Source organism: Penicillium angulare, assembly GCF_028827245.1.
Source record: "Penicillium angulare strain IBT 27051 chromosome Unknown utg000012l_segment0_segment0, whole genome shotgun sequence".
NCBI classification, from domain to species: Eukaryota; Fungi; Ascomycota; class Eurotiomycetes; order Eurotiales; family Aspergillaceae; genus Penicillium; species Penicillium angulare.
The window spans coordinates 199,048-224,645 of NW_026623171.1; the positions used below are offsets into that span (position 1 = coordinate 199,048).

At 46.6% G+C, this 25,598-nt stretch overlaps 12 protein-coding genes across 12 annotated transcripts; 8 read left to right on the forward strand and 4 right to left on the reverse strand.

The window, feature by feature from the left end:
• Positions 1 to 2,057: 2,057 nt before the first annotated feature.
• Positions 2,058 to 3,048, reverse strand: N7478_012696 (class II fructose-bisphosphate aldolase; the record flags this gene model as incomplete). The annotated part of the gene is made up of 3 exons (XM_056928906.1): positions 2,058 to 2,325; positions 2,392 to 2,895; positions 2,966 to 3,048. The coding sequence occupies 3 exons, from the start codon at positions 3,046 to 3,048 to the stop codon at positions 2,058 to 2,060; spliced, it is 855 nt and encodes a 284-aa protein (XP_056772268.1).
• An 841-nt stretch (positions 3,049 to 3,889) lies between these two features.
• Positions 3,890 to 6,613, forward strand: N7478_012697 (uncharacterized protein; the record flags this gene model as incomplete). The annotated part of the gene is made up of 2 exons (XM_056928907.1): positions 3,890 to 3,958; positions 4,040 to 6,613. 2 exons carry the CDS (start codon positions 3,890 to 3,892, stop codon positions 6,611 to 6,613), a joined length of 2,643 nt encoding a protein of 880 aa, XP_056772269.1.
• Positions 6,614 to 8,252: 1,639 nt separating this feature from the next.
• On the forward strand, positions 8,253 to 9,053 carry N7478_012698 (SDR family oxidoreductase; the record flags this gene model as incomplete). The annotated part of the gene is made up of 1 exon (XM_056928908.1): positions 8,253 to 9,053. One exon carries the CDS (start codon positions 8,253 to 8,255, stop codon positions 9,051 to 9,053), a length of 801 nt encoding a protein of 266 aa, XP_056772270.1.
• A 530-nt stretch (positions 9,054 to 9,583) lies between these two features.
• N7478_012699 (protein kinase PKP2) lies at positions 9,584 to 10,979 on the forward strand (the record flags this gene model as incomplete). Its single annotated transcript, XM_056928909.1, has 3 exons — positions 9,584 to 9,774; positions 9,843 to 10,125; positions 10,188 to 10,979. 3 exons carry the CDS (start codon positions 9,584 to 9,586, stop codon positions 10,977 to 10,979), a joined length of 1,266 nt encoding a protein of 421 aa, XP_056772271.1.
• Positions 10,980 to 12,542: 1,563 nt separating this feature from the next.
• On the forward strand, positions 12,543 to 13,673 carry N7478_012700 (uncharacterized protein; the record flags this gene model as incomplete). The annotated part of the gene is made up of 1 exon (XM_056928910.1): positions 12,543 to 13,673. One exon carries the CDS (start codon positions 12,543 to 12,545, stop codon positions 13,671 to 13,673), a length of 1,131 nt encoding a protein of 376 aa, XP_056772272.1.
• Positions 13,674 to 14,279: 606 nt separating this feature from the next.
• Positions 14,280 to 15,134, forward strand: N7478_012701 (uncharacterized protein; the record flags this gene model as incomplete). Its single annotated transcript, XM_056928911.1, has 2 exons — positions 14,280 to 14,424; positions 14,530 to 15,134. The coding sequence occupies 2 exons, from the start codon at positions 14,280 to 14,282 to the stop codon at positions 15,132 to 15,134; spliced, it is 750 nt and encodes a 249-aa protein (XP_056772273.1).
• Positions 15,135 to 15,475: 341 nt separating this feature from the next.
• N7478_012702 (peroxiredoxin family protein) lies at positions 15,476 to 16,236 on the reverse strand (the record flags this gene model as incomplete). Its single annotated transcript, XM_056928912.1, has 5 exons — positions 15,476 to 15,511; positions 15,583 to 15,729; positions 15,796 to 15,956; positions 16,010 to 16,122; positions 16,187 to 16,236. 5 exons carry the CDS (start codon positions 16,234 to 16,236, stop codon positions 15,476 to 15,478), a joined length of 507 nt encoding a protein of 168 aa, XP_056772274.1.
• Positions 16,237 to 16,563: 327 nt separating this feature from the next.
• Positions 16,564 to 17,450, reverse strand: N7478_012703 (uncharacterized protein; the record flags this gene model as incomplete). Its single annotated transcript, XM_056928913.1, has 2 exons — positions 16,564 to 17,235; positions 17,301 to 17,450. The coding sequence occupies 2 exons, from the start codon at positions 17,448 to 17,450 to the stop codon at positions 16,564 to 16,566; spliced, it is 822 nt and encodes a 273-aa protein (XP_056772275.1).
• An 813-nt stretch (positions 17,451 to 18,263) lies between these two features.
• N7478_012704 (tRNA 2'-phosphotransferase) lies at positions 18,264 to 19,362 on the forward strand (the record flags this gene model as incomplete). Its single annotated transcript, XM_056928914.1, has 2 exons — positions 18,264 to 18,425; positions 18,499 to 19,362. The coding sequence occupies 2 exons, from the start codon at positions 18,264 to 18,266 to the stop codon at positions 19,360 to 19,362; spliced, it is 1,026 nt and encodes a 341-aa protein (XP_056772276.1).
• Positions 19,363 to 19,702: 340 nt separating this feature from the next.
• N7478_012705 (nicotinate-nicotinamide nucleotide adenylyltransferase) lies at positions 19,703 to 20,569 on the reverse strand (the record flags this gene model as incomplete). Its single annotated transcript, XM_056928915.1, has 1 exon — positions 19,703 to 20,569. One exon carries the CDS (start codon positions 20,567 to 20,569, stop codon positions 19,703 to 19,705), a length of 867 nt encoding a protein of 288 aa, XP_056772277.1.
• A 266-nt stretch (positions 20,570 to 20,835) lies between these two features.
• Positions 20,836 to 22,185, forward strand: N7478_012706 (methionine aminopeptidase MAP1; the record flags this gene model as incomplete). Its single annotated transcript, XM_056928916.1, has 3 exons — positions 20,836 to 20,970; positions 21,073 to 21,471; positions 21,541 to 22,185. The coding sequence occupies 3 exons, from the start codon at positions 20,836 to 20,838 to the stop codon at positions 22,183 to 22,185; spliced, it is 1,179 nt and encodes a 392-aa protein (XP_056772278.1).
• Positions 22,186 to 22,968: 783 nt separating this feature from the next.
• Positions 22,969 to 24,801, forward strand: N7478_012707 (uncharacterized protein; the record flags this gene model as incomplete). Its single annotated transcript, XM_056928917.1, has 6 exons — positions 22,969 to 23,170; positions 23,232 to 23,276; positions 23,359 to 23,696; positions 23,757 to 23,816; positions 23,886 to 24,140; positions 24,202 to 24,801. 6 exons carry the CDS (start codon positions 22,969 to 22,971, stop codon positions 24,799 to 24,801), a joined length of 1,500 nt encoding a protein of 499 aa, XP_056772279.1.
• Positions 24,802 to 25,598: the final 797 nt, after the last annotated feature.

Here is a 25,598-nt window from a genome sequence, read left to right on the forward strand (position 1 = left end):
ATAGTGCAGCTGAGTGAGCTTAACATAAGGTACAAGCCTGCGGTTAAGCTCCGGTCTAAAGTGTTATGGGGGTTGTCCAGTCCGTAGGCTGGATGCGCCTATTTGTCAGGTATGGATGAGAGAAGGATAAAAGTAGACTTGATTCAAGACTGATTCTTGCTAGAATCAGTACAAATTTCGACTCACAACTATCTGAAATACCCCGCGCCTTGGCAACGATCACCTGACGATCTGGGGCCGAATTGCAGGGACACCCAGTGTTCCCTTACAAGAGCGTAGAGATTGGAGCATCAAAAATACGTTCTGCAACGCAAATAGAGGAGATATCTGGATTTTGAATAGCCTTAATAGCAAGAGCAATCCTACCTTCCTGCTATATCAAATCTTCACGGTTTTTCATTTTATAGAAAGAATAAACAATATAATAATAGGTAAAAGGTAAAAGGTACGTCTATATCTATTTGTACTTCTTGGAAAGTAGAAATATATTCCAGAACCCCTCTAGTTAGCCCAGCAGTAGTTTATAGCGTATACCATCGTTATTCGTTTCTGCCAGCTGAATCAACTATTGTTTGGAGTTGAAGGATAAAAAGCTTGCGCGTATGTCATGTTTCTTTGATACTCAGTTGGTTATACTATGCAGTCCACTCTCGTTACTTCTTAAAGCACTTTGCACTGAAAGAAAACGATTCTTTCTCGGCAAAATGTTTTCTTGAGATAGAGATATCTAGACAACCAGAGGCGCCACAGCCTTAGGAAGTAGTTGATATTAGTCGTTACTCCAAGCGCTACCGCCCTGTATGTAAGTTGTAAGAAGGATGGCAGCGATGGTTGCGACTGGTACGAGTACACAAAAGTTGCCCCATGAGAAGAGAGCCCCAAAAATTATGGTACCCGGCCACCCACCAAAATCGATGAATGACATTGCAGAAGGGGGTCGCCAGGTGCTCAATCACATAGAAAAGAACGGCACGGAGGACCGGTATGTCACTGGATATATTCGGGCCGTCTGAAAGTACGCACTTAACGCCCAACGGAGTGACGGCTTGGGGGTGGCCAAGGTGCTCGAAGCGTTGACCAAGATCAACGCCGACACGGATTGTCTGAACTAGTGAATGGAAACCATTGAAAAGATGCTTTGTTGATCGCTGGAATTCGTCGATAGATTTATCCCATCTTTCAGAATTGGTTTTTGAGGTCTCTTGTTGCATAATATGTAATAGAAGGTTGCCGAGAGATCTAGCGTTGCTTCTCGAAGACGGCTTCTTGTTTGCCATGAGACTTGCTCCGACGTTCCCTTCATAAAGTCATGAAGTGTTTCAGCTTCACCAGCAGTTATTCACACCGATCTTGACAGAACCTGTACATAGACAATTTGTAACGTCTGGTAAATACAGAGCAGCCCACGTAATATCTATATTCATCTCAGTAAATAATCAAATTCTTCGCGCGCTCACCCACCTCTTTACTTATCGTGGCCATTTCAGTAGTATATAGCTTAAAAATTGATCGCAGGCGTGGCAAGGAGATTTTCACTTGCTCATACACAAGTACACGAAACCATCGTCCACAAATGCTTCTCTTAATTTCACCACGTTTACGTGGCTTGTCTGTAACAGGGGTTGAGCCATTCCAGTGCCTGATATACTGTGTTCTCGAACCACAATGAGGTCACGGTATGGATTAAGCCGTTGTGCAAGATGATTTACGCGATGGTTCAAACATACATGAATGCCACTGCAAGGTATCTGGGCTTGTGTACAGGTCACCAATCCTGGTGGCCTACAACAGTTGCATGCTCATACCTTGCACAGTGGGAATATTGACGGTACTGTATGTATAGGCTCCAAGATTCGTTGAGGGCAAAAAGACGAAATCTGGCGACAAGGAAACGATGGTATTATTCGTTGCCTAGAAGATTTCTTTCAAATCTTTAATATTGGTTTGCTAGTACATGATGATATGTATAGCCTGAGTTGCCTTTAACTTGAGGGTGGCCAGACATATAAGTATGTTTTCAACATTGAATGTTGTGCACGAATTAGATTTTGATTCTATTATGCCTTCCCACTACTACCTATAATATCCATCCACCGCTCCATCTCTGCGACCAAGATTTGGATACCAGTATCCATCAACTCGGTCAATGGGCGTGTGGCGTTAGCCCTCAGATTGTCATTCCATGGCTTCAAGACTAGTTTGTTCACATTGACTTTGGTCACACCGGCCTTGATGCACGCCTGCGTCAACTCGGGGGAAAAGTCGTTGGTTCCATGCAGGACTAAACGGACACGCCCCCGCATCGATTTGAAGATACCCTGAAGCCTAATATTGAAGAATATCAGTATGGACAGGTGAGTACAATCAATCCCCGGAGACTCTGGGACATACCGTTGCATATCTAAGTCGGGACCTCTAGGCCCATAATCTCCATGAATATTTCCAACGCTCGGTGCAAGAAAATCCACGCCGACTGAGATGAACTCCTCTACATCCTCCGGGTTTGTGAGAATTCCCTCAAGATCACCAGTATCCATTATTCCATCTTCTCCACCCTCGATGCGACCAGTCTCGGCCTCGACAACAATGCCCCGCGCATGACAATATTCTCGCAAGATGCTTGTTTTCTCCAGATTTCCTTCTTTTTCATAATGACTCATATCGACCATGATTGAGTCAAAGGGCAAATTATCTGCGACATACTTGATTTGTTCATAGTCTTGTGCGTGATCGAGATGAACGGAGATCGGAACCGAGGCATTTTTCGCTGCAGCGGCTGCCGCAAAGACCAAGGAAGGTGTTTGTTTCAAAGACGACGGGAATAATTGTATGATTAGGGGCGATCGTCGCTGTTCGGCGGCCTGGGCCATGGCTGTGATATGCTCGACATTGTAACTGTGGCCTGTTAGCGGTCTGTGCTCGTCCTTTCGAAGTTGAAGTTCCATCCGTTGTCAAGGTCACTTACACAATCGCAGCCAAAACACCATAACCGCCCTTTTCGGCTTGGGTTAGAATATGATATGTTTTATTGTTATCGCGCCAGGACATTTTGAAGATACAAATATCTTGGGTTTATTTGGAGAAAGAGATTCACGAGCTCTGGAGGTGGTTTATATATGTATGAAGGAGAACTATAGTGGGTTGTTCGGAGACCTCGTATCGAGGCATCTCCATCCAATCAGGAGATCTCATGAATCGCGTTCAGCTCAAGGAGAAGGGTTTTGTGGGCTCTGAGCATTCTTGAATGATTTGGATGGAAACGGGTAGTTCAAGATACTTAATGTCCGCTAAAAGTATGTGAAAAAAACTTAAGGTACATATTCTGTACTAAATAGTACGACAGGTTCTTCCAGGGTTGTTGGTAACTGCAAACTACGGATGCCGTTGTGTTCAGGCATCAAGGCACTAAGGCACACAATTCTACCAAGAATCAATTCATGGATTCAACCACGCTTGTTCGATCGGAAACAAAAGCAGCCTTGTACACCGTTATGCCTGATTCACATTCAAATTGTTCAGGAAATGCATGCCTGAGGTATCGAGGTGCCTTGCATTAACCTAACTAGTTAACGTTAACTAACTAACCTCGGTTTTGTACACAACTGCTGTAAGTTTTGTGGGTTCGGAGTTAGGTTCAGCCACCATTGAAATACGCGGCTGTGAATGGCTGGAGGCCACCAAGCAGCAAATGATGTGGAGTCGGAAATGCGGATCATACTGTACAAAGTTGTTCCTCTTGGAACTCCAAAACAATGACGTCTTGTGCGGGCTCGGGCCACTTAACTGTCAATTGGCATCCTTAATACGGGGGAACCAGGCTGTTGACCCCCTCATCCACCTCTTCCCATCTCTTACGTTTACTATTCTCCTCGAGCTGAATGGCAACACGATGCCATTACATACGGTCGCTTTAGGAGCAGCGCTGACCCCGACAGTTATCCAGACTCTGATTGCGCATGTAGGTCATAGGAAATCAAGGGGATTGCACTCCTGCGACGCCCATGGTTTGATATTTGCTATTTACTAATGTTCATCACAGTACCTGCATCGCAAGTCCCATCACAAGAAACCTACCGTTCATATCACTTACGATGAAGGAATCAATGTCATTCGTCAATTTCTGTACTACGCGTCGAAACACCAAGTCGAGGACATTCAGGCGTTTACAAGCCAATCTGTCCCAAGCCCACATTGGGTGAGAACAGAGACTGTCACCATCCCCGAAAATTATCTCTCAACAGCCGGAGATGTTCTTTGCAAACAATTGGGGCCCAAGGGGATCATGCGTGTTGGGGGGCAGAGATGGTGGCAATGGCGAGGCCCTTCAGAGGAGCTCAAAGCGGAGTGGGTGGAAATGCGCAGCCATTACAATTCCACCCAAAAGGCCGATACACGCTGTAACCGGATTATGCTCTATGTCCACGGAGGTGCCTATTTCTTCGGGAGCGTTGACACACATCGCTACATGCTACAGCGCCACGCGCGCAAGCTGAAAGGTCGTATTTTCGCCCCAGATTATCGTCTTGCCCCCCAGTTTCCTTTTCCATGTGCCTTGCAGGATTGTATGGCCTCTTATCTCTGGCTTTTGGAAACCTATGATCCTAAGGAAATAATCCTTGCCGGTGATTCTGCGGGTGGCGGAATGGTCTTGTCTTTGCTAGTTATGATGCGAGATCAGGGCATTGCTCTTCCAGCAGGCGCTATCCTTATCTCACCATGGGTTGACTTGACACATTCTTTCCCGAGTATTGTCGAGGATAATCCTGGAGATTATATTCCTCCCTGTGGTTTCAGGTATAAACCCTCGATAGCATGGCCACCGCCAAATGCCGACGAGCTGCTGAAAATTAAGGAATTATCGCACAAAGAAACGGTGTCGGCTAAAGAAGTTGAGCAAACTGTTCCGGCAGCCAACAGCCTGGCAGAGGAAACCGCAATTCGTGGATATACACTGCATGAAAAGGTGGCACCTGGTACACGACCGGCTTATCCCGGCGAGCAACAGAGCTCTGATCCAAAAACCTTACATGGAGAGCCGGATAATATCCACGTGGTGTTGGGTGAAAAAACCATTGAGATCAAAGATCAGATTCAGATGTACACTACCAATCAATTGATCTCACACCCCCTGGTGTCCCCTGTTCTTCAGCCTTCCCTTGGTGGCTTACCGCCCCTCCAGATTCTGAGTGGAGGGGGTGAAATGCTCCGTGATGAACAATTCTACGTTGCTCACAAAGCCGCTGATCCCACAGCCTACCAACCGAGCCACGTATACCTTGATGAATATGACCCAGAGCGAGAGACGTTGAATAAGTATGAGCCGACTTATGTGCAGTTTCAAGTATGGGATAATCTCTGTCATGTGGCGCCGACCTTGAGTTTCACACGCCCCGCTAAGTACATGTTTCGGGCGATATCCCAGTTTGGATCTTGGGCGCTGGCTCGTGCACAAAATGCCGAAGTTGAAATTGTTGATGAAGAAGCCCTCTCGCCCATTTCGTCTAGTGAAACAGAAAGTTCAGAGGGCCTTCGGCACATCCATGGTTCAAACAATCAAAGAACCGATACCAAAATGTCATTCGTCGGCAAAGCAGGCGACCCCTTGCCGGCCTTCCACCAACATATGATCCGTGAACGGGTTGACAGCCGCGGGAGAACCTATCCGCTCGACCCTCAATCGTCTTATCCTGTCCTCAATACTCCCCCAGAAGTTGTCGGTGCAGTGAATCCCGAGCTTATTCGCAAATGGCTAGCTGCAAAGCATGAATGGGATGTAAGATTTTCCAAGGAAAAGCTGAAGGTTCAGAATCAACGGATCAGAGAGATGTCGCACGGCTTTCAAGACTTCGAGGGCGAATACCCATCCCCAAGCTCCTTAGCAGCTCGTCGTGCTGCTCCGGGCGTCTTGCCGAAGCGTCACGCCAAGAAGAATTATGGCATGATGCTTTGGAGTGGCTGGGGCAGCAAGCATGACGAACGAAGCATGGAACGTGAGAAGGTTGCCGAGAAATCTGGTCATCCATCGACTCGCACAAGCGTGGATGCTGGGCAAGCAGGGCAGTGGTCTAGCCGGCCTGCGACCAATGCTCACCAAGATGGGTCTCAAAGAAAATCTGCTGCCACAACATCTCTCTCGAGTGGCACAGCAGGTATAACATGGGATGCTGCAAATGAGAAGAATCCCCAAAATGGGTCACGATATTTTGTCGACACTGAGTCATCTTCTGCCCGACCTATATCTGCAAAAAGTAATGGACCCATTCTTCTACTTCCTGGCGTAGATAACCGCAAATTCACCGAAGAAAATGCGAGCACACGAGCGTTGTTTCATGCTGCAGGGACACTTCCTATGACTTCAGACCTTTCTCTCTCCTATACCCCAGGACGGCCATCGTCAGTTGGAGGGTCAATGGCTGACCGAAGCGAATTTTTGTCCGATGCTGGCGAAGAGACAAGTACTCTTGGTGGCGGCGATACCAATGGTGGCATGACGCATGATGCAGCAAGCACGCGCGCCGTTCTCTCTGCCCGAGGGATCATTGCGCCTTTGAGCAACGGTGACACTGGCCGACTTTCTACCGATACTGCATCAACCCGTCAACATCGGAAGTAGCCAGATGTCGTATTCTCGAATGAGAACAATGGTCCGGATTCTCTTTCACAGACAACATATGGCCGGTAGTGTAGACTCAGTACTGCCGGAGATCTGTTTCACGCCTACTTCTCACATTATCATCTTGCCTGAAAACCCCCTTTCAGGCTCATGATACCTTAGGAGACTTCATTTTCGGATTTTGAATCATACACTCGCCTTTCTCTCTTTTGGTGATAATTTTGTTTTGTTTTAGATATACCCAGCTTGGTGATTACGCCAACTTTCTTTATCACACTATGCCATAACCCTTTATTGAGGATGGATATCAACCTGGGGACATGTTAGTTACTTTACCTGACAGATTATGTACATGTTAACATTGATGTGGTGGTTTTACTGAATGCTCGAAGACACATAAACCTAGTATTTAGACTACTTCTTCAACCTTCGAAGTTTATAGGTAGATCCCGATGCCCCCCAATTCATGTTCCAATCTCTTCTTGCGATGGTGCCCAGGTGTACGGCGGCCGATAGCGTTCATCAGGAAGAAACCCCCTTGACCCTATATTAAGGTTTACCGCCTAGTACACTGCTATCTGTACCGTAAGCTCTACATAGATTGAAAGATGAGTGGAAAGATGATTGGAAAGAAATGTAGAGAAATTTATCTTATAGATCCTTTACATCGTACTAGTAATTTCATTTGAAAAGAAAGAATAATTACATCTTAAGGGGCACCTGGAGCTGGAACTACTTGGCGGTACTACATTGGAAGTATGGATAGTAAATACGTGGCATATTATTGTCGCACTATGATGAACCTATAAACAGTATTTTCTGATTCCAGCACAGTGCAGTGCCAATGTGTTGGCGGCATTGACCAACTTGTGAGAATTCCATTGTAAATCAGAATTTCAAACCACTTCATCCAACATAGAAACATCATGATGCTATAATCAATTTGATCTTGGCAATGCCTTGTTCAAGGTGGGGCGATCTGCTCACGTTCCAAGTAAGGTACACTATGAGATCACCAATCCCGATAGCACATTTTAGTCGATAGTTTGGGACCTTATTTAAAAATGAACATCCTAGCAATAGAATATAGGGGGTCCATCAACAACGTCTTTTTGGAATTTTGCACGAAATCTCCATGTAGTTATAGCCACAATGCTTTGTACTAAGAGAAGTGACCTTATCGAATGTGGAGCCGCATGTGTTTCTAGAGTCATGACATCATTTGATCCGCCTCCACCCGCTGTAGAATTTCCGGTTGAACACTCGGTGGCCTTGACCGGAGTCACCAATTCGGAGAGGTTCAGGAGATAGTAAGGCCACCTTATGGGTCCTTGGTAAACTGTCCTTAGAGTGGCGGAATGTATTATATTCATGCCTTGTAGTAACTAACCGGGATACCCCAATGATGAGGTCATGGCTTTGACAAGTTGTAAAACTGAGGAACGGACATGCAAGGAGCTTAATCAAGGCAGACTTTACATGTAAATCTGGCACTTGACCTCATTCACCGGCCTGGACACACTTATAAAGTTCCCCTCACTACCCCCTCTTCTGTACTACACTCTCATCATTACCCTCACCTTTCATCTCAAAATCGTCAACTTTCCACTCCATTCGCCAACTTTCCACTCCATTCGCCATGCCTATCCCCGTCCCCAAAGCCGACAGCCTCAAGGATCTCCTTAGCCTAAGGGGCAAGGTCGTCATTGTGACTGGCGCCTCAGGAGCCCGCGGTATGGGTATCGAAGCAGCCCGTGGTTGCGCCGAGATGGGCGCCGATCTAGCCATCACTTACTCCTCTCGACCAGAGGGCGGCGAGAAGAATGCCAAAGAACTCTCCGAAACTTACGGTGTAAAGGTCAAAGCCTACAAGTGCGACGTCGGAAACTGGGAGAGCGTTCAGAAGCTCGTCAACGATACCATCAAGGAATTCGGGAAGATCGATGCCTTCATTGCCAACGCCGGCCGCACCGCCAACAGTGGTGTTCTCGACGGTTCCGTCCAAGACTGGGAAGAAGTCATCCAGACCGACTTAAACGGTACCTTCCACTGCGCTAAGGCTGTCGGCGCTCACTTCAAGGAGCGCGGGACTGGTAGCTTCGTCATTACCTCCTCGATGTCTGGCCACATCGCCAACTTCCCTCAAGAACAAACCTCTTACAACGTTGCTAAGGCCGGTTGCATCCACATGGCTCGCTCTCTCGCTAACGAGTGGCGTGACTTTGCTCGTGTCAACAGCATTTCTCCTGGTTATATCGACACAGGTCTGTCGGACTTTGTCGAGCAAAAGACCCAGGATCTTTGGAACTCGATGATTCCTATGGGTCGTAATGGACAGGCTAAGGAACTGAAGGGTGCCTATGTCTACCTGGTCAGCGATGCTAGCACCTACATGACTGGCAATGATCTCATCATTGATGGCGGTTACTGTGTGCGGTAAACGCACTTTTCTCTTTTCTTTTCTTGTACATGACATATCTTGACTTCTCAGCTGGCTCTACAGTCTTTGATGATAATCTGCCTTTTTAAGTAATGAATGAAGAATAGCAATCGACTTGCTATCTAACAATGTCTTTGGGAACATTGATTCGGGTCGTAGAAGCCATATAAGCGATCGGGACGATACCAAAAGAACATTCCATTTAAAGTACCATTTCAAATCTCATATATCACCTCGTAGTACTCATATATTCAAGTTGTAGTGTGTAGTGAGTAGTGTGTAGGAGCAAAGACCTCGGGGTCCCATTGTGGAGATCACACGGTTCACCGCCCGGGCAAAGCACATGGGAAGATGTGAAGCTCGGAAAGTTGATTCAGAACTTAAGATCAGCATCCTCCCCTACAAACCTGCATGGAGCACAATGCAGTTACGTCCAAGGGGCTGGCATGCTCTTCAATATGCACCCAAACCACGTTTTTATTCTGGAGCCCAAGCACCGCCATGGCGGCCGGTTTCTGCGGTAGACGAGTATGACTCCGCGCTTGGGAAAGCTGTCGCATGATCTTCCCTCAGAACTGACCTTGGCGATATACAAATTTAGATGGGTCGAACGCCCGATCCGCCCGATCAGTCTACGCCAGTTGACATTTTTTGGCCGTACACTAACAGAGCCCCGACTGATTAGCTCTGCAAACTACGTGCGAACTGAGCTACCCACGCGGTATGTCTTGGCTAACACCCCCTCCTTGACGATCGGGAAAGCAAATAACTAACCTGGTTTCCCCGCAGACTGGCCCATCGACTTCGAGATATTCAGCAGCTGCCATATGTCGCCGTCTCCAACCCGCACCTCTCCCTCGTCTACGAATTGTACTATAAAGCATTCGAGCGATTTCGAGTGATCCCCGAAATATGTAGCCTGGATGATAATGATCGGTTTTGTGATGTGCTCCGAGAAATGCTCAGGGAGCACCTAGTGGTGATTCCGAATCTGGCCACCGGGGTCTTGGAATGCCGCGAGCTATTTCCAGCGGACGAAATGGATAGGTTCATGAACACCTTATTGCGAGCGGTATGAGTCCTCGATACGAACATGAGTACTCGACAAACCCAATACTGATACCGTGGCTATAGAGAATCTCGCGTCGCGTAATCGCAGAGCAACATCTCGCTCTAACCGATACTTTTAACTCCCCATGGCATTTCCCAGACTCGCACGAACGAACAGACATGAACGCAGACTTTGTAGGCGAAGTCTTTCTCAAATGCAACGCGAAAGAGGTGATTGAGCGTTGTGGTAAAGTAGCACAGGATCTACTGCGGCAAACCTCACAGTCTGCTCGAGTTCAAATCCCTGCTGTCAAAGTTCAGGGCCACCTCAACGCTACTTTCCCGTACATCTTAAGCCACTTGGAATACATTGTGGGTGAGTTGCTACGCAACTCCGTACAAGCTGTCATCGAAAAACACCACAATTCTTCAGAACCCCCACCGCCTATAGAAGTGCTCATTTGCGAAACCCCTCAACATGTCATCATGCGCATTTCCGATCGGGGTGGTGGGATCCCACGCGAGATCTTACCATATCTGTGGTCTTTCAGCAAGGGCCCGCGAACACAGAAACGGCTAGAAAATCTGGGTCAAGTTCCTGCAATGGCTGCGACAATGCAAGAACTTAAGGTCGGCGAGCGTAAACAGGTGCAGGAAGGCTTCCACGAAGGCTCACTGGATAGCTTGACATCGCGGCCTCCAAACTTAAGGCTGGGTATGGGCCTTCCTATGAGCCGAGTGTACGCTGAATACTGGGCCGGTAGTCTTGAATTGCATAGTTTGGAGGGCTACGGCGTGGACGCCTTTCTACAAATCTCGAAGTTAGGGAACAAGAACGAACAAGTCACGACCCGTGCAGCCATTGATGCTGTGTGAACAGTCAGCTGCTCTTCCTCTTCGATATTTTTGCTCCATTCATTGGAGTTGCGCAGAGTATTTACGATTTGGCCTTTCATTTGTTTCCGGGCGTTTTGATTTAGTATCTCTTGATACTTCATGTCAATGTGGGCCATTTCACCAAGAGGGCCACCATGAGCAGATATGCATTGTGTCGAGCATCATGGATGATAGTCACTGCCTCATTGTCACAGGGGCAGGCGTGGGAAAGAACATTTCAAGTGGTTTTTTGGTCTATGTTATGCGGAAATATACAACGACGTAAGTCGTCAGAGTCCCGACGAAGGCCGAAGGCATCAATCAATTGGGCCATTCGCACCTGCCTTGTCACCTATAGGGGCAAAGCTTGTGTCAAGGAAGTACGGTTGACAAGGTGTTTTCATCATCTTTCCCCAGAAGCATACAATGGACAGTGTCACGATATACCATAGGCCTGTCGCATCCAGCTTACAATGAAACAAATCGGATCTTCCAGGGGCAGAAAATTCTCCTGATACCACTAAGCGACACATGGACACATTTGAATGCATTAGGGGCGCATGAAGGATTTAGCCAGCTCGGGTCGTTCTGCATTCATTGCACAGAGAAGAAGCCCCGAGTACCATATTTCATGACCCACGATTTCTTTTTAACGACAGACTTGAGGTTCTCCTTTCTGAAAGTGGCTCACTGGTCCCTGTTATTTCAAGTGTTCTATAAAGCGGCTCTAGTTAGCAGTTTCCAGGCCATTGTCAGCCACCAGAAGGGCATTGTTGCAGCAGCAACGCCGTCTGTCACATACTCTAACACTCTTGATTCATTAAATAACTATTATACTACTCTTACCCGTAATTCTTCCAGGAATGAAACAAATTCACCTAGCAGCCCTCATCTTTGAGCGGCCAGTGTTCCTTTTTACAATCTAAAGACTGCTTGGTAGCAATAAAAATTTAAAATGCTCACCCTCAAAGAAGTATAAGTGTCTCTAAAGGTGCAACGATGCATTTTGAGGCCATAGGGCTCACAATATCTGCTCAAATTTATTCGATCCTCCGCCCCTGAATGACTCCCTGAGAAGGATCAAAGGCCTTTGTTGATTGAATTATAAATACCCTGAAATTATTGTATCATTGGAGTTTGGCATTGTGAAGTTCGACATTGTCAATCATTTCTTTGAAAATTCTTATTTTTGGAAAGCATTCTGCTCATTGTTCAATTTGAAGCATTCGAACAAAGACGATCTAGAAATGCTAACATTATCAGGATCCTTCGAAAGGGCCTTATTCAATATGAATGCTCTTTGTTTGTTTCAAGATTATTTCCATCTAGGCCCCATCCTGGAGAAATAATATATAAGTGACTCGAGATACTGTCCAAGTCCATCTACCTGTACACCTTCAGCCTGAGCTTCCTAAACATTCACCAAAATATCCAACAGAAATCTTCTCAGGAACCTTGCAAATGATAATGTAAAGTTATCCAAGTTTGAAACGCACGTCTATCTAAAGAAGTACCTCTATTTATCTGAATCGCGAGACCCGAGGCCAGGTAGGTGAAAACGCGATGTCCGAATTCCAGAAGAACCAACAAAACAATGAAGGAGCAAACAATTCCCTTAATATTACTGCAGCCTTGTACTGGGATATCAACTGTGTTTCCATTAGCCGAAAGATCGTTAACGGCACTCACTCCAAAGAAGATAGTGAAATCTATGCGCAAATGAAAAATTCCACAGACGTATTTATCAGCCAAGTAATGACTGGCTGTTTCACAGCATTGCAAACTAATAGCTTAAGTCGATGCACTTCATTCATTAACGAGTTCGGCTGGAAACTCCTCGCTATATGTGCCCACTCCGAAGCCTTCCGTTCTGCAGGCGAGAACCTTAACGAAGCAGACTGGCTCTCTTTCAAAAATCTTCTTGCCCAAAACCAAAGGAGTGTAGAAGTTTTTGCCAATTCGCGTGATCTAGAGTGGCGTGGTCCACTTCTACCTTACGCTTCTAGTAACTTATTGCCAGGACTACGAGAAGCACTAACGCCTGATATCAATCTTGCACAGGAGCACCCACACCACCTAGTGCAGCTGCCTGATGGTCATCTTAAGCGACCAACACATAGAGGTCTAGCGCAGGTAAATATCTCATCCTCAATTGATTACAAAAACCCAAAGATAAATCTCCGCACGCCGCAGATGAGAGCATGCTACTTATGCCGTAGCCCTCAGACTTGTGAGTGTCGCCACATATCTATGGTTGGTGATATGGTTGAGCTAGTTGAGCATCTAGAAAAAGGTGTTACGGTGCGAGCTCTCGCTAATTTCAGAAAGGGGGAACATCTAGGTGAGTTCTCTGGTCAAATATATCCCGAGTCACACAGTTACAGAGAGTCTGTTTATAGCCTGCTTCTCAATGCATATGATGCTGAAGCTAGGCAAAATCTTAATGTTGGAACAGTCTTTCCAGATCAATATGGCAATTGGACACGCTTTATTAGTCACTCGTGTGAGCCTACGGCTCGTTTTGTGAACCTGATTGTGGGCAATGAGGCAATATCTGATGTTCAGGCTGAGCGATCTATATCTATGTTTGAGGAGCTCACGGTCGATTATGGCGAGGAATACTTTAAAACCAGGCCTATTTTTTGTCGTTGTGGAACCAAATCTTGTAAAAAGCCTCCCCCATCCGAGGACTAAAGGACATGGATTTGACATAGTATGCTTGGAAACATGCTCCTTTTTTGAGATTTCGTTTTTGTCATAAACTTGTTTAGATATAGTATTTAATGTTGAAATTTATAATCCCTCAGGGAAATGAGTCTCGATCATCTTCAGGTCCAAGTTTGAGTGCCTCGGTAGTATAGACAGTAAAGATGAGATATACTACATATCCATCATGGACACTAGTCGAACAATATAATCATGATGTTTTCCGCAAGGCATCGTAGTAGTACGTAGGACAGAAATGACATAAACGAGCCACGCTTTCCAAGGTGAAACATCATATATATCTGCTGGAATGAGTCTTGGGCTTTCAACTCAAAACAAAGAGGTTCTTCCAGGAGTGTGACAGGAACTTCAAGTTGAATTCTCGTGAGTGTGGATCCCGCCAGCTTCAGCCCCCTCCTTGGCGTAGACATAAAGGGAATAACCCCCCGCCAGCCTTTATTTTAATTAAAACAGGGCACTCAGCCATCAACAGAAGAACCTTGGAGATCACCACAATTGCCACCGCTCTCTTCGTACAAAACGCCTGTCAACTATCAAAAGGTGATCCAGGAAGCCATTTACTCTCAATTCAGAATGTCTCAATCCGGTTATCAGGATGCGCCTCCTCCTTATACCGAACAAGTACAAGCTGCAGCACCAAACACAAATAACGTTCCACAATACCAAACACCTTCCTACCATTGCGAGTCGGCCAAGGACAGCTCAAGAATATTTCAAAGTGCCACAATAAAATTCCCACCAACACTCAATGGCTATTTCTAACTGAAGCCGACCTCAACTTTTCACCTTGGACCAACCTCAGAGCAGAAACTATTTGCTATAGTCACACATTCAGGTATTTTTCGAGACAAGCCATCAATTGTCCTACATGATGGTCCAACGGACAAAGATGCCATCCTTGCAACACTAAAAGCGGATAAATGGGGTCGAACCAGACCAGCTACTGTTAATCTTCTCGTTTGCCCGAGTAGCTCTTACACTGAACCCATCGAGGAGCTTCTGATCCCAGCATCAACATCTCATCACAAAACATCAACCTGGTCTTTTGAGATGCCTGTAGCTCGAAAGGGCGACATCCGCGAGCGTTTCGAGTGGCGCAGCAGTCATGGAAATGAAATTAAAGAACTTGCGACGGGCCACTCGTATGGCTGGAAATTAGTTCGGATTGCAGGTCCAAATGCTAGTGTGGGGGGAAGTAGGAAAGACCGGGGGTTGGGGTTTACAAGTGATGGATTGGAGATCGTTGCTATTGTGGCTCATAATGCGTCTTGGAGTATGACGAAGGGTTTACGGTTTGCTTTTATGGGTGCTGGACTTACTGGGACCCTTGGAGAGGCCTGGGAGATCATGACCCTGATTTCGGCCATGCAACTTTATATCTGGGATGTTATTGCTACCAATTCTGCGGCCGCGGCCGCGGCCGCATAGTTCCGTATACATAATGAATATGGTTTACTTGGGCCTTGGGTGTCTAAAAATGGGGTCGACTGCTCTCTCGTTGTTGAACAGATCTTCCCAAAACGGGACGTTGATTCTGGGAAAGATACGTACTAGTAATACTATTAAAATTCGGTCCTATAGTTCAAATTGGTCCTTCTTTACAAGATCATCTCCAATCTCCATAGCTATGAGCCCAATGTAAAATTCTTTATCATTTCTAGAATCATTCTAATCCCGTATCCCACGAGAGACTGTATGTATAGTAAATCCATTTTGCTGAGGCGTGATTGAATGACAATGCACAGGCGTGAGGCTCCCGTCAAGGTCGTTTACAGAGAGGCAAGGACAGCGTCGGCTCCAGAGTTCTGCACAATTGTCGTTAGAAAAGGGTCACTCGAATCTCATTATGACAGATACACCCATGGGGGTTACTTACCTTCACGACACCCTTCTCTGTTTCAATCTTAGCATAGCCAATCTTGCCGTGGTCAATAACAATCGCATAGCGACCAGTGCGACCGGAGGCATTGTCGGCCCATCCAATGCTCTTGGAGAACTTGGCATCGGGATCAGAAAGGAAAAGCTATTTGACAAGGTAAGCAATCAGCTTAATACAACAAAAGAAATGACAGATGATCGGTATACTTACGATGTTGTCCTGGACTCCATTCACTTTGCCCCACGCGCTCATGACGAAAGCATCGTTGAATGCCACCACGGCAACGATGTCAACACCCTTCTCTCTCAATTTTGGGAGATTCTGAACATATCCCGGGACGTGGTTTACAGAGCAGGTCGGGGTGAAAGCGCCTGGGGTTGTTAATGGATATGCATATTAATTTTGATGTTTGGCTGTGACTGACCTGGCACTGAGAAGAGGACAACCTTCTTGTTTGCCCACTCCTTGGAGGCATTGTAATTGATAGGAATGCCACATGAAGCGACTTCACTGCTCTCTTGGGACCACGGGATGTACCTATTCCGGTCAATTAGCCATCGTCTCCGTGTAGTCGTGTTTCTCTTCGTGTATGGGATCTCACTGGAAAGTCACATCACTGGGGAAGGTGTCACCAGGTTGGAGGGTAGTCATAATGGGCAATTATATTGATAGGTTTTTTTTCACTTATATGTCGAAAAGGAAGAAGAAAGCGAGCAGTGAAGGAAGTCAATGCGGGGGATGCCGCGGACAACAGGTGGGGGTGAACCAAGCTATGTACCTCGGGGAGACACCTTGTGGGCAAAAGCTGAGTAATTGGCGGAGATGGCCGATCAATGCATAAGGTACATCATGATGCTTATGAATGGCGAATCTCATCTTCAACCTATTCTGATCTGATCGTTTTTAACAAAATATAAATTGGAAATCACTTTAATCTATCATGATGCAATATTTACTTATGACTCTCACACCAGCTTTTTAAAGATCCGACGCGAGCAGATCGGAGAGTTTATCCAGATACGCATGAGGTCGCACAGCACCAGATACAAATTCCTCCTTCGAGCTGACACCAGTCAACACACCTAGAGTCCCTCCAAGGTTGCCTTCCAAGCCGAAGCGGATATCTGTGTTCACGCGATCTCCAACCATGCATGCCCGGCTACGATCGAATTGAAATTTGCCCTCGATTGCATCCATCATGGCTTGACTAGGTTTACCTAGGGCGATAGGATCCTTGCCTAGCATCATAATCAATGCAGCGCTCATCGATCCCGCCCCTGGGAATAGAGTCCCAGAGTTCGGTAGGGTAGAATCGATATTAGTGGCCAAGAACACGGCTCCTCGTTTAATATAATGGTATGCCAGAGCCTGCTTCAGATAGTTGATATGGAAGTCCAATCCAACAAGGACAACACCAACTTCCGGGTCGAGAATCGATTCATCGCCTGCAGCGACTAACTTATAATCCTCCGGGGTTATGTCGCGGCGATAAGCTGGGTCTGTGCCGCCAATGAAAGGGACATTCTCGGAGCGTAATTCTTGTTCAATACCGGACTCGCCAATGACGAACACTTTGCGCTTGTTTTCCGGTAGTTGGAGGATGCGTGAGATGTAGATCGAGGAGCTGTAGGAGGACGAAAATATCTCTTCCTAATTAGATGTGAGTCATGCGGGCCTGAAGGTTCAATTATTTGTTCGGTGATATCTCAACTGACCACTGTACTTGGAATTCCGAGCCCCTCAAGCTTCTTGGAATAATCCACACGAGACTTGGTGCTGTTGTTGGTCACAAAAACGACTTGCTTTCCTATGGAGCCAATCAATACCCCCATTCGTGCATGAGACCCAGAGTGAAGACCAACCATTCTTTCGTAGCAATTCTAGAGTCTCAACAGTTCCAGGGAAACAGTGATCACCGGACCAAAGAACACCTAACCAGCCAATTTTATCTTAGTCTTTCTCTCCCTCCATGGTGAAGCTCTCCAGTAGTCGGCGGGGCAGATCGAAGCGGGGATAAGGGACCGAGGCCAGCGAAGGCTACACAGTAGACGTACCATCACAGTCAAACAAAAAAACCTAGGGAATCAGAGCCTCAGCGAATGGAATTCAATAGATCATGGGGGTTGTAGGGGGATTGGGTGGTAGTGCTGACATCGAACCTGTCAAGGAACTCGCGGAGACCAGTCTTATCGCCAGTCAAGTACTGGGGAACATGGGTGGAAGATACTGGCGACTTTGCCATCGTTATAGGATCTCAAGAAACAAATTGTTAAAAGTGACCTGGAGATGAGTGAATGCTAGCAAAGAATCAAATCAAGCCGGAAGATTAAATTCACGGTGTACGCCCCGAACCCGAACAGATTCGCCGGTGACGCGCCGATCGCTGTGGGTCAAGTCTATGGCGGAAGAGGAAAGAGGGACCTGCCAGTCCCACTTCAATGTTCTCATCCAGTTCAACATGAAATTCTGACTGTTCGTGGAGAATTGGAGAATTCATGAGTCACATTGACTGAGCCATAGAGCAATCGACCTTGTTGCCTGAACCTCGATTTCTAACCCGTTTTAACTCCGTGTCTCCGCAGCAACATTGTGAACCTACACACATTCCATTCAGCCTCGTCGTCACAATAGCGACCCCCCTCCGAACTTTATTCCGTCGTTTGAATCGACACCGAAATATGGGCGGAGAGAAGGATAGGCGGCCTCGAGGGCAAAACCGAGGCGGAGGCCAGTCTCGCGACGTCCAAATATCCAAAGCACTGAGTTTGCTCCTACGCCACGCGGCAGAGAAAGAAGGCCTGAAGATAAATGCGCAAGGCTACGCGAACGTGACAGATGTGGTATGAAAGAATCGTCTTTATTTCAAGGCCATGTGAAGTACCAAGCTAACACAGTCGTCGCTCTACTCTCTAGCTACAATGGCGGAAACTGAAATCAATCAAATGTTCGTTCGACGAAATCAAACACGCCGTTGATTCCTCCGACAAAAAGCGATTTGCCCTTCTCCATATCCCCTCCTCAATCCCCAAAGAATCCACCGCAACGGCCATCGAGAATCCTGGTTCGGGTGTAAATACCCAGACTGAGTCTGCGAACCCGGACGAGACTTATTCACCCGCTACATCAGCACTGGAAGCGCCGTCGACAACCGAGGAACAGACAAGTACTACTGAGCAAGCACTATCAATGACGGATGATAACCCTGCCAACTATCTTATTCGGGCGACGCAGGGCCACAGTATGAAAACTGTGGAGGCGGCATCTTTCCTGGAACCTCTATCGCTAGATAATCAATCCAAGATTCCGATCCCAGACACCGTGGTTCATGGGACCTTTCATGGCGCATGGCCCTTGATTTTGCAGTCGGGGGGATTGAAATGCATGACCCGCCACCATGTACACTTTGCAACTGGACCATCTCTTCAATCCGTACTTGCGGCTCAGCAAGAAGACCAAGCAGAGACCAAGCAGGAAACCAAGGAAAATAAGGTCATTTCCGGCATGCGACGGGATGCACAGGTATTGATTTACCTTGACATCCGGAAAGCCATGGAAGCTGGATGCCCTTTTTGGCGCAGTGAGAATGGCGTTATTCTAAGTGAGGGACTGCCGCTCCCCAATGCGGAAGATGATACCCAGAGGGTGGTTCCAGTGGAGTTCTTTGATGTTGTCGTTGAGCAGAAGGCTAAGATGGGCAAAATTTGGGAGAAGGGACAAGTCCTGCAGGAATTGCCGGCGAAGTTAACTAAGAAGGAAAATCCGAAGAATAGACGGTGATACACATCATTCGATAGGTATAAGTATACTATATGGTGTGCATTGAATGTTATTTGGGAACTCCTATTATTCCCTCCCACGAGTGTGCATAGACACTAGAAGAAGACGACCAAGTTAATAGTTCAACGAGCAACATCATGAATGAGGTGGCCAGGCCTTGGAGTTTTCTAATGGGGTGCACGGTGGTAACAACTTGAAGAAACGCTCTCTGAAATGCCTACCAGGCCAACATTGAAGGCTTGCTTATATGTAATGGGCAAGGACTATCACGGTACTAGGAGCTATTGGTGCACTTTGGGCCCTGTAGCGGTTCAAGGTTGCGGTAGGTCACAAGTTTGAGCTAAAGAGAGCCCTCGGAAGAGTATGGGTTCTGCGACAACAAGAATTGACGGACATTGTCAGGCACAAGCCACTCAAGATCTTGACTTGCGGATTTTATTGCCTTGCGCGCTCTAGTAGAGCTCACCGGCTCTTGATCCGGTTTTCTGCCTTCAACCAACTGAATCCTTTCTACCCATTCTCGTTGTGCGCCTTCTTGGTCTCGATCTCCAGAAGCAAGTCCACGTAGAAAGGCCTCTTGTTCCTCTCTACCTCCCAATTCGTCGCTGGGCCTCATCGTCACTCGTAGACGATGCTTGAAAAAAAGTGGAGCTAGTGGCGCTAGAGTGTATTCTGGAGGGTAGTATTTCGCGTTAAATATGCGGATTAGAGTATCATAACCTGTCAAATGAACTTGTTCAGGTAGGGTGGAATACACGCCGGAATTCTCAATCACCATGGCCTTATCAATGAAATAGGGTTTCTTGGTCACACCAATATCAATACTGGGAATACGCGCCATGGAAGTTGAGCCGTCCTGGGATGTTATCTTTGTACTGATGTAGGATCGCAGGTCGTGCGCAAATAACTCCATCATCGCGAGACGGTCTTCGAACAAAGCAAGGTTCGAAGGTTTATCGGCATTTTGTATAGCAAGTAGGAGAAGCAGTCGAGAGTCTGGTTCAGGTCGCTCTAGAAGCGCGGAGCCCGCAATGCGAAGATGCGCCCAGGTTGGTGGATTGAAAGACGAATCTAGCACATAGAGAAGGCCTGGCGAGCGAGAGCCACTAGTGGGGATACTGGTGAAAACCTCAAACTCGAGGGGTGAGACAGTAAACTTTTTTAAAAGTGAAGCATATTTAGTTTGTAGGCCGCGAAATGAGGCCATGTTGCTCCTGGAATATGAGAAGAAGCGGGATTGTTTATATGATCTGGACTCTGCAGTGCTCACATCAATGCATTCAATTGATGACTAAGAATTGTTCCTGCCTTGGTGCCTAAAATGCGGAGCGATACTGACTAGGCCTAGTTCAGACTAGCGTGTTTCTTGAAGACCGCTGCAAAGCGGATTTTCTGGCGATTTTGAAGCCTCGACATTGGAAACGCCTGACTCTTTCATTGCAACTAGATTTGAGATCTCATTCTCGCGGAATCATGGCTACCGTGCCCACTCGAAAGTGCATCGGCCTTGACTGCGCCAACGATGCAGGGACTCTGCAATGTCCCACCTGTCTAAAGACGGGCACTGACAGTTTCTTCTGCTCCCAAGAGTGTTTCAAGCGGAGCTGGGTATGTGTTCTTCACTAAGTATGGCTGAATTGGGGACGCGTTTGCCCCTCTTTTTATCCAGAAAGGCATTCTCTTTTCAACGCTGACAACCCTGTTCTTCAGACCGACCACAAGACCATCCACAAGAAGAGTAATATCCTTACCAACCTTTTCCCCCCGAAAGTAGTTTCTGAACCTGATCCAGCTACCGGCCATTTCAATCCGTTCCCCTCGTTCAACTTCGCTGGCTCCCTGCGCCCTGTCTATCCACTATCTTCCACTCGCACCATCCCCAAATCCATTCCGTATCCCGATTACGCACGAGATGGCATTCCTCGCTCGGAACAAAAGCTGTTTGGTCAACACAGTATCAAGATTTTGAACAAGGAGGAACAAGAGGGAATGCGTGTGGTTTGCCGCCTGGCCCGTGAGGTCTTGGACATAGCAGGGCGCGCATTAAAACCGGGTGTGACTACCGATTACATTGACGAATTGGTCCACAAAGCTTGTATTGAGCGTGAGGTAAGGCAATATGGGGCTCTGTCAAGGGATTCAAGGTGGAGGAGTCAAGGCTTGCTAACTGAAAACTAGTCATATCCTTCGCCGCTAAACTATATGCACTTCCCCAAGTCTGTGTGTACCTCCGTCAACGAGACTATCTGTCACGGTATCCCAGATCAACGACCATTGGAGGATGGCGACATTGTCAACATTGATGTGACTCTGTACCATAAGGGTTTCCATGGCGATATCAACGAAACCTACTATGTAGGAGATAAAGCCTTAGCAAACAAAGAGGCGGTTCGGGTGGTGGAAACCGCGCGCGAATGTTTGGATAAGTCAATCGAGTTGGTAAAACCCGGTATGCTCTTCAGGGATCCTGGGAACGTCATTGAGAAACATGCCAAGGCCCAGAACTGCAGTGTGGTTAAAACATACTGCGGTCACGGCATCAACCAACTATTCCATTGTGCACCTAACGTCCCTCATTATGGAAAAAACAAGGCTGTTGGTACTGCTAAGCCCGGCATGTGTTTTACGATTGAGCCGATGATCAATATCGGTACGCATCGGGACCGTACATGGCCCGACGACTGGACTAGCACTACTGCTGATGGAGCTTTGTCAGCGCAATTCGAGCATACACTATTAGTGACAGAAGACGGCGTGGAGGTCCTCACAGCCCGATTCCCAGACTCTCCTGGTGGACCTGTTCCCATTCCACGCACAGAATAGATTTGGCTGTTTAATAAATTGATATGACATCCATGTTCAAATACCAATATAGTGAATTTCACAACTTCCACACGTCAGTCTACGGAATCTATCCTAGGCTGAAAAGCATCGAAATTAGTGTTGTGAAAAAACCAGATATCCTGGCAGATGGTCTTTTTAAACACACTGCATGTGGTGCAATTAAGCTCCTGTCAGCCCTGGAGGCATCCATATACTCGACGTTCAGCTCAACATTCACTATCCACGACCGCGTGATCTAAATATTGTGGCAGTAAAGAGAGGCCGAAAGAAATGGGATAATCAACTGTCGCACCATATCGCAAGTTATGTTATACAATATTTGAAGACGTAAAGGGCCAATTAAAGATCCTAATCAAGAATCTCTTCTCATTTACATCCATGTACAGCAAAGGTACTTACGGTCAAGTACAATGATACTAATCAAACTTGCAGGTAGATTCTCCACCCGAGCTCGTCATCGCGACCCCAATATTGCTCATCATGCCGATCGTGTCTTCTCCATCAACATGTGCCATCTAACCTCTCACCGTAATCTAATTTGTCAAATTGTTATACTGGGTTCTCGGCCGGGAGCTACCAACACGATGCAACAATTTAAGTTCTGGAACTTGCTTTTTCAAACCTGCCGCGTTGTTTATCGCGTAAAGATGTTGGTCGATGATGTGCTCTAACAATACTTGAATGACATATCCTTTCAAATAAAATGCACTCGCTTTTTCTACTCCTCTTACTCTTTTAATACTCAACTTCATATTCATCGTCATGGCTTCTACCGCTACCGACGAGAGAAAGGAGTTCGATCCAGCTGCTGATGTGAGCCTGAATAATCTTGCCGCTTCTACCTCCAGTAGAGATGCCGAAGCTATTGGTATCAATGAGAAATCACTATTGCGCAAGTTGGACTATCGGCTATTACCACCATTGACATTACTATATTTACTGTCTTTTCTGGACCGTAGCAATGGTTTGTAATTTCAAAATATCTCTAAACGATCCACTGAATTCAAATTGACAATTTGCCACAGTTGGAAATGCCAAATTAGAAGGAATGACTACCGATATCAAGATGTGTATGTTTTCGATATATCTATCAAATAGTATCTCTACAGTCTACTCCCGAATTTGACACTGACAAATGATTCATTTATGCAGCTGGGGACCAGTATCTTAATGGGCTGACTTTGTACTTCGTGGGCTATGTCCTCTTCGAAATTCCATGCAACATCGTTCTAAAAAAGACCACGCCCAGAACTTGGCTTCCCACTCTGACCCTGATATGGGGTATCGTTGCTACCCTACTTGGGGTTGTTCAAAACTACTCCGGCTACTTAGCTTCACGATTCTTTCTCGGCGTGGCTGAGAGTGGACTTTTCCCTGGTGTTGTTTACTATATCTCCATGTGGTACAAGCGGAATGAACAGCACTACCGTGTTAGTCTGTTCTTCAGTGCTGCAAGTCTTGCAGGCGCCTTTGGCGGTATTCTTGCCTGGGTAAGTTTTCTATATATCCATTCTTTAACTTGAAATAAATGGTACTAACTTCCAGATTAGGGCATTGGGCACATGGCTGGTGTAGGTGGCTACAGTGGATGGCGATGGATCTTCATTCTTGTACGTTTCTCATTTGAATCTCTCAAATTTATTAGGAAAGTTGAAACTGATTAAACTTCCGCAATATAGGAAGGTTTGGTAACTGTCATAGCCTCGGTGATCGCATATTTCTGGGTTTACAATTATCCATCAACAGCTGAATTCCTCTCGGACGAAGAACGAGAATTCATCCAATTTCGGCTAAAGAACGACAGCGATGCTACTCGGGACGAGAGTTTCACTTGGTCCGCAGTATTAGACACATTCAAAGACCCGAAGGTGTGGCTTTACTGCGCAGGGTTCCACACGATGTCACTGCCATTATACACGCTTTCTCTCTTCCTGGTGAGTTGATTTAACTAATACGCACGCATATTTAGTCCCTCCTCATACTAACATCATCCAGCCAACCATTATCAAGGAACTTGGATATTCGGCGGCTGAAGCTCAGCTGCTCAGCGTACCGCCCTATGCCGTTGCTTTCATCCTTACCCTTACGGTGGCAGTTGCCTCGGAGAAGACTCACATACGTGCACCCTTCATAATGGGGACGTCTGCCCTTGCCTGCATTGGCTATATCCTGCTACTATCCGATCATAGAGCGGGCGTTTCTTACCTCGGGACCATTCTTGCTGCTGCCGGCATCTATCCCTCTGTCGCCATCGTGCTGTCATGGCCTGCCAATAACGTGTCCGGACAAACAAAGCGTTGCATTGCTAACGCGCTCCAAATTAGTGTGGGTAATATCGGTGCAGTGATTGGGACACAGCTGTACCGCGTTGAGACTAGTCCACGCTATTTTCTTGGGCATGGCTTCGCACTGGGATATCTAGTTGCTAATATCTTTGTTGTGGGGGTTTTGTGGATAGTCCTGCGCGCGGAGAATGCTGCAAAGGCCCGCGAAATCGAGGGTAAAGAGATCAGACCATTTGGTGAAGGGAATGGAGACTTTGAGGACGAGGTATTCTTGGGTGACAAGGATCCTCGCTGGATCTTCCAGACATGAGCGCATGATACCCGCATCGAGATGTTTACCCAGGAACACGGACTATTCAAAGTTTGTAATATGGATGATACAACAATAATGCAAAGTTAGGTCAAGACAGAAGGCAGATAATGTATATTATATTCATTGCTAAACGTCCAAGAATGCCATCGCTGCAGAGAGGGCACAGTATTTACGAGTATGTATCTCCAGCTTTAGACACGAACAACTCCATAAGAGGAGCAGACGCAACACGAAGGAGGCTTCAGAAGGAATCTTTGTCCAACTGTAAGGGATTATTATTGGCACAAATTTGACCTCGAATATCATTGAGCAATAGACGGACGAGACTTCGAAAGTGCCTAGTAGTAAAAATATCTGCTGGTTAGTGACTGGTATTTGGGACATCTTGCACCCACTGTGGAACAGCGTTAGTCAAGCCTTGAACAGAACAAAACATTATTTTCTGACAAGACATGGAAACCATCCCAGACAGCGACAGCGTGGTGTTCATTGCGCTACAGGGAGAGACTACAGTATCAGGAATGAGTTGAAGACCAAGAAAGTTGAGAAGCCCGTGACAAAGGCACAGGGCAACACCAACTCTTGGTCTAAGCAAGCAGAAATCCTGGCTCATAATGGGTTGTGTGCTCAAAAGCGAACCTGACCACCTCGGGGTGGAAACGAGTCCAACGGCAAGGGTCAGGATTAGAACGAGCATTCCATCGTTCTGGGTCTCATACTAAAATTTGCGAATGAAATGAGTTTTCCGTCCACAAGGGTATGATGGAGACCGTGAATATGTTGGAGAAAAGAAA